Source organism: Orycteropus afer, unplaced genomic scaffold (genome assembly GCF_000298275.1).
Source record: "Orycteropus afer afer isolate SDZICR_OR568_19922 unplaced genomic scaffold, OryAfe1.0 scaffold00017, whole genome shotgun sequence".
NCBI lineage: Eukaryota > Metazoa > Chordata > Mammalia > Tubulidentata > Orycteropodidae > Orycteropus > Orycteropus afer.
The window spans coordinates 5,047,315-5,052,647 of NW_006921604.1; the positions used below are offsets into that span (position 1 = coordinate 5,047,315).

General features: G+C 37.1%; 1 protein-coding gene across 1 annotated transcript in view; it reads left to right on the plus strand.

The window, feature by feature from the left end:
- The window catches only part of NPHP1 (nephrocystin 1), a 147,590-nt gene that overhangs the window by 77,357 nt on the left and 64,900 nt on the right, over positions 1 to 5,333 (plus strand). The window contains exons 12-13 of the mRNA XM_007959516.1: positions 1,777 to 1,851; positions 4,583 to 4,693. Of these exons, the coding sequence (XP_007957707.1) occupies positions 1,777 to 1,851; positions 4,583 to 4,693 (186 nt within the window). The remainder of the gene's footprint in view (positions 1 to 1,776; positions 1,852 to 4,582; positions 4,694 to 5,333) is intronic.

A 5,333-nucleotide genomic window follows, 5' to 3' on the forward strand; every position in this document is an offset into this window, starting at 1 on the left:
ACCTCCTGTGTACCTCTCTATGTCTCCCTCTTCCTCGATGCCACCGTGTTGATCATTCACATTTGGTATATTGCCTTTCTCTTCAATCAAGTCAATACTTGTCTCTACCTACCTAACAGTGTTTCCTCCCTTTCCCTCCCACTGCTGGTAACCAACAAAGAAAATTTCCTACCATATATGAACCTTTCCTTGACTTTTTACAATAACAGACTAATAGAATATTTGTATTTCTGTGATTGATATTTCACTCAGCATAATGCCCTCCAAGTTCATCCATGTTATGTTGTTTTTTGACGATTGTACATTATTCTTTAGGATTGCATAGTACAATGTGAACCCTTTTTTGCAGAATTTTTATGTCTTTTGTATTTCATTGTTTTTGTGTTGTATGTTATGCCAATTGAGCTTGATGTCCCCTGAGACTATGGTCCCGAGCCCACAGGTCCATTGTATTGTAGCATGAACTTCTTGCATGTGCATTTTACAAGAGATTAAATTTCAGGAGAAATATAATTGATAGGCTTAGAGATTTTGAAGACTTAACTATGTATCTGTGTAACTAACTATGTAAGCATTGTGTGCCTGGTTGTTGTTGTTAGGAGCAATCGAGTTGGCTCTGGCTCATAGTGACCCTGTGTACAACAGAACAAGACACTGGCTGGTCCTGCACCATCCTCACAGTCATTTCTGTGCTTGAGTCCATTGTGGTAGCGACTGTGTCAATCCATCTTGTCAGGTCTTCCCCCTTTTCACTGACCCTCTACTTTATCATGCATGATATCCTTCTCCAGGTAGTGGTCCCTTCTGACAACATTGCCAAAGTAGGTGAGACCCAGTCTGGCCATTCTCACTTCTAAGGAACATTTTGGCTGTACTTTTTTCAGGACAGATTTGTTCCTTCTTCTGGCATTCCAAGGTATTTTCAGTATTCTTTGCCAACACCATAGTTCAAAGGGATCAACTCTTATTTGGTCTTCCTTATTCATTGTCCAGCTTTCACATGCCTATGAGGCAATTGAAAGTACTATGGCTTGGTTTAGGCACACCTTAGTTTTGTAAGTGATGTCTTTCTTCGCTTAATGCTTTAAAGAGATCTTTTGCAGCAAATTTGCCCAGTGCAATACAATGTCTGATTTCTTGACTGCTTCTTCCATGAGTTTTGATTGTGGAGTCAAGTAAAATGAAATCCCTGAGAGCCTCAATCTTTTCCCCATTTATCGTGATGTTGCTTATTAAAAAAGAGGACTTTGTTTTCTTTATGTTGAGGTGTAATCCATACTGAAGACTGTAGTCTTTGATCTTCATCAGTAAGTGCTTCAAAGTCATCTTCATTTTCAGCACACAAGGTTATTGTGTGCCTTGGTGACAGTGGATTGTATTATATATGAAACACTTTTGTGGATAACATTTCCTAAGATTATTTTTACCTGAAATTTCACTTGCTTTTCTAGTAAATCTCACATATTAAGTATTTCACTTACTATAATATATTACTAGCACAAACATCCAAATCTGAATTCATTTAATCAGTTCCTTTATTGTTTTACCGTTAAGTGCTATTACTTGTTGGTATTTTTTGTTAATAACTTTAAAAGTTATACATACTTGATATTAAAAAGATAATAAAACATTATAGAATTGCATGAAGTAAAGAGTGAAAGTCCCCCCTTCCCATCTGTTTCACTTAGTATAACCATTGTTACCTATTTGGGACATGGAAGTGGTGGTGTTTCATAGAGCTTTCTACATGATTTCATGTGGTAAATGTCATTTCAGGTTCTGAGCAACATTCATACTGTCAGAGCCACATGGCAGCCTAAAAAGCCCAAAACATGGACCTTTTCTCCCCAGGTAAGTGATCTGCTTAGTGAATAGAATGAAAAGTGAACTTCTCTTATCTATTAAAAATAGTCCAATTATTTTGTAAGACAAAGCCATCAAAGTGTACTCCTAAAATGACATATTTCTATTTAGTATAGTATCTATGGGGCCAGGTTTGAATCTTTAGACTCTTTAAGGTTCATTGAGAACTTTGTTAATAATTACTTATATTTCTGATTCATTGAAGTTATAATTCCTGTGAATTATCTCATTCAATGAATTTCAAAAGTTAATTCTTGAAAATGTTCATTTGATGAGAAATGAAAATAAAAAGATAAAATAAGGAAATATAATATTTTTTCTTAAAAAAATGACATCTTTCAACTGTGCTAATCAGAGCTATGCATTCTTTAGATAAAATCAGTGGTAAGCCTAGGGGACCTCTACTTTATCTCCAGGTACTGTCAAGACTGGAATGTGGTTAGGTGAGTTCAAACCACTGAGTGTTACATAGATGCCAGGTGGTATAACCAAACCAAACCAAACTCACTGCCATCAGGTCAGATCCAACTCATAGTGACCCCTCCTTGGGTTTCCTAGGCGGTATCACTACGGAAGTAGATTGCCCAACTTTCCTTCCATTGAGTGGCTGGTGGATTTGAACCGTCAGCCTTGCCAGGTGGTATAGACTCTGTTTTTCAGTGAACATGAATGTGTCCTTATGCTCTTTCTATAATATTGTTTGTCTGTAGTTTATTTTACTTTATTTTTTTTTCCTGCCTCAAGGTTTCATGACCTTAGTATTTTACTTTTCCTCCCACAACTAACTCCCTTGTTACTGTGCCCCAAAAATCCTTAATTAACCTTCCTTTTTATTGTCTATGTGGGTCATAATAAATTATAGATAACATTTTGAAGAATGGGTATTCCAGAACACTTCATTGTACTCATGTGGAACTTGTACATAGACCAAAAAAGGCAGTCATTTGAACAGAACAAGGGGATACTACATGGCTTAAAGTTGGAAAAGGTGTGCATCAGAGTTGTATCCTTTCACCATACTTATTCAGTCTGTATGCTGAGCGAAATACTGAGCAGATAATAAGAGAAACTGCACTATATGGAGAAGAATGTGGCATCAGGATTGGAAGAAGACTTATTAACAACCTGTGATATGCAGATGGCACAATTTTGCTTGCTGAAAGGGAAGAGGACTTGAAGCACTTACGGATAAAGATCAAATACTACAATTTGCAGTCTGTATTACACCTTAACATAAAGAAAACAGAAATCCTCACAACTGGACAGTAAGCAACATCATGATAAATGGAGAAAAGATTGATGCTGTCAAGGATTTCATCTTACTTGGATCCATACTCAATGCCCATGGAAGAAGCAGTCAAGAAATCAAACAACATACTGCACTGGGCAAATCTGCTGCAAAAGACCTCTTTAAAATGTTAAAATGCAAAGAAGTCACTAAGGACTAAGCTGGTGCCTGACCCAATCCATGTATTTTCACTCACTTCATATGCATGGGAAGGGTGGACAATGAATAAGGAAGAGTGAAGAAGAATTGATGCCTTTGAATTATGGTTTTGGCAAAAAATATTGAGTATACCATGGACTATCAAATAAGGAACATATATGTCTTGGAAGAAGTACAGCCAGAATGCTCCTTAGAACAAAGATGTTGAGACTTCTTCTTACTTACCTTAGATGTATTATTTGGAGGGACCAGTCACTGGAAAAGAACATCATGCTTCATAAAGTAGAGGGTCAGCAAAAGTGGAAGACCTTCAATGAGATGGATTGACACTGTGGCTGCAATAATGGGCTCAAGCATAGAAACAATTGTGAGGATGATGCAAGACCAGGCAGGATTTCATTCTATTGTACCTAGGGTCATTATGAGTTGGAACCTACTCGATAACACCTTCCAACAACTTAATGTATCGCTAGATCTTAAAGCCAGATGGAGGTTCAGTGAGAGGGCACAGGATGTGTATGAGACACAGCCACTTTGGTGCTGCCTGTACTCACACTTGTCTATAGCACAACTCCTACAAGTTTGTTTTGATCTTCTAAGTACCCTGCCTCCAGGGAGAAGCAGTGTTTGTCTTTTAGCACAACATTTCACGATTCTGGTATTGCATCTCTGTCTATGTGAAGTGTTTAGGGTAGAATGTTTTAATGTTTTCCAGGATATAAAGAGGAACTGCTGGGGAGAGAGAAATAATAAGTATGTGTTACTTTGTTGGATGAGATTAAGCATCTGCTATGTGCAAGGCATTTTTCATAGGCATTGTGGGAACTTACATGTCAGTAGGGAAAGAAAAAAACAATGACGTAGTGCCTAAGACATTTGACTGCTAATGAGAAGGCTGACAGTTCTAACCCACCAGCCAGTCCTCTGAAGGAAGATTGGGCAATCTACTTCCGTAGAGGTACCACCTTGGAAACCCAAGGAGGGGTCACTATGTTTCAGATCTGACTCGACGGTAGTGAGTTTGGTTTTTGGTTTCCTACTCTAAACAAAGAATAAGAAGGTTACTATTTCCTCTAAATAAAAGTTAAAACTTTAAATTCATTGGTATAGGTGAGTCTAAAATTTAGAGCTCTCAATCCATCTACTCCTTGTTTCCCTTTAAAGATCTTTTATTATCATGCAAAATGCATGAGCCACTTATAGATAAATAGAATGGAACCCCTCTTCCCATTTTTATTTTTATTAGTAACGTTAGTTTCTTTATTGTTTCAGGTTACTGGCATTTTGCCATGCTTGCTTGATGGTGATTGCTTTATCAGATCTAATTCTTCTTCTCCAGATCTTGGAATATTATTGGAACTTGGAATTTCTTATATTCGCAATGTATGTCACATGAAAGAAAGCTTTCTAATGTATCAGTTTAAAGGGATTTTTTTAAAATCTGTATTTGCCATAAAATAACTGAAGTTTTTATATGTAATAGAATTTTAATCCCTTGAGGAATGAAAATGGCAGTGATTCTAATTTTGTATGTGGTGCCTCTTTTTTCAGTAATGTATAAAATAAAGGGTATTTGTTGATGTTTATTGCTTCAGTGACCGCCAGTGCTTTTTAATAATGAGTATTGGGAAGGGATGGACTTCGCAGAAAGTGATAAAAGATGCTCAGTGGCATTTCAGCACACGGGTTTACCTCTGTCTCAGAGGGTCAGAGTATACTTAACCTTGTAACTGAGAGTTTTAATTAAAGGACCTGGTTAGAGTGGTAATTTTTATAAAAAGAACTCCAGAAACTTGGATTAATCTATGTCATATAAACTATTGAACCTGTGGGTACAGGTCTGTAGCGGTAATTGAACATGTCCTCATTCTAATAACAGCTTTAGAGATCAAGTATGTATATAACCAAACCAAACCAAACTCACTGCTGTCGAGTCGGATCCGACTCATAGCAACCCCTCCTTGGGTTTCTGAGGTGGTATCACTGTATCACTACAGAAGTAGAATGCCCAATAGGAATATAT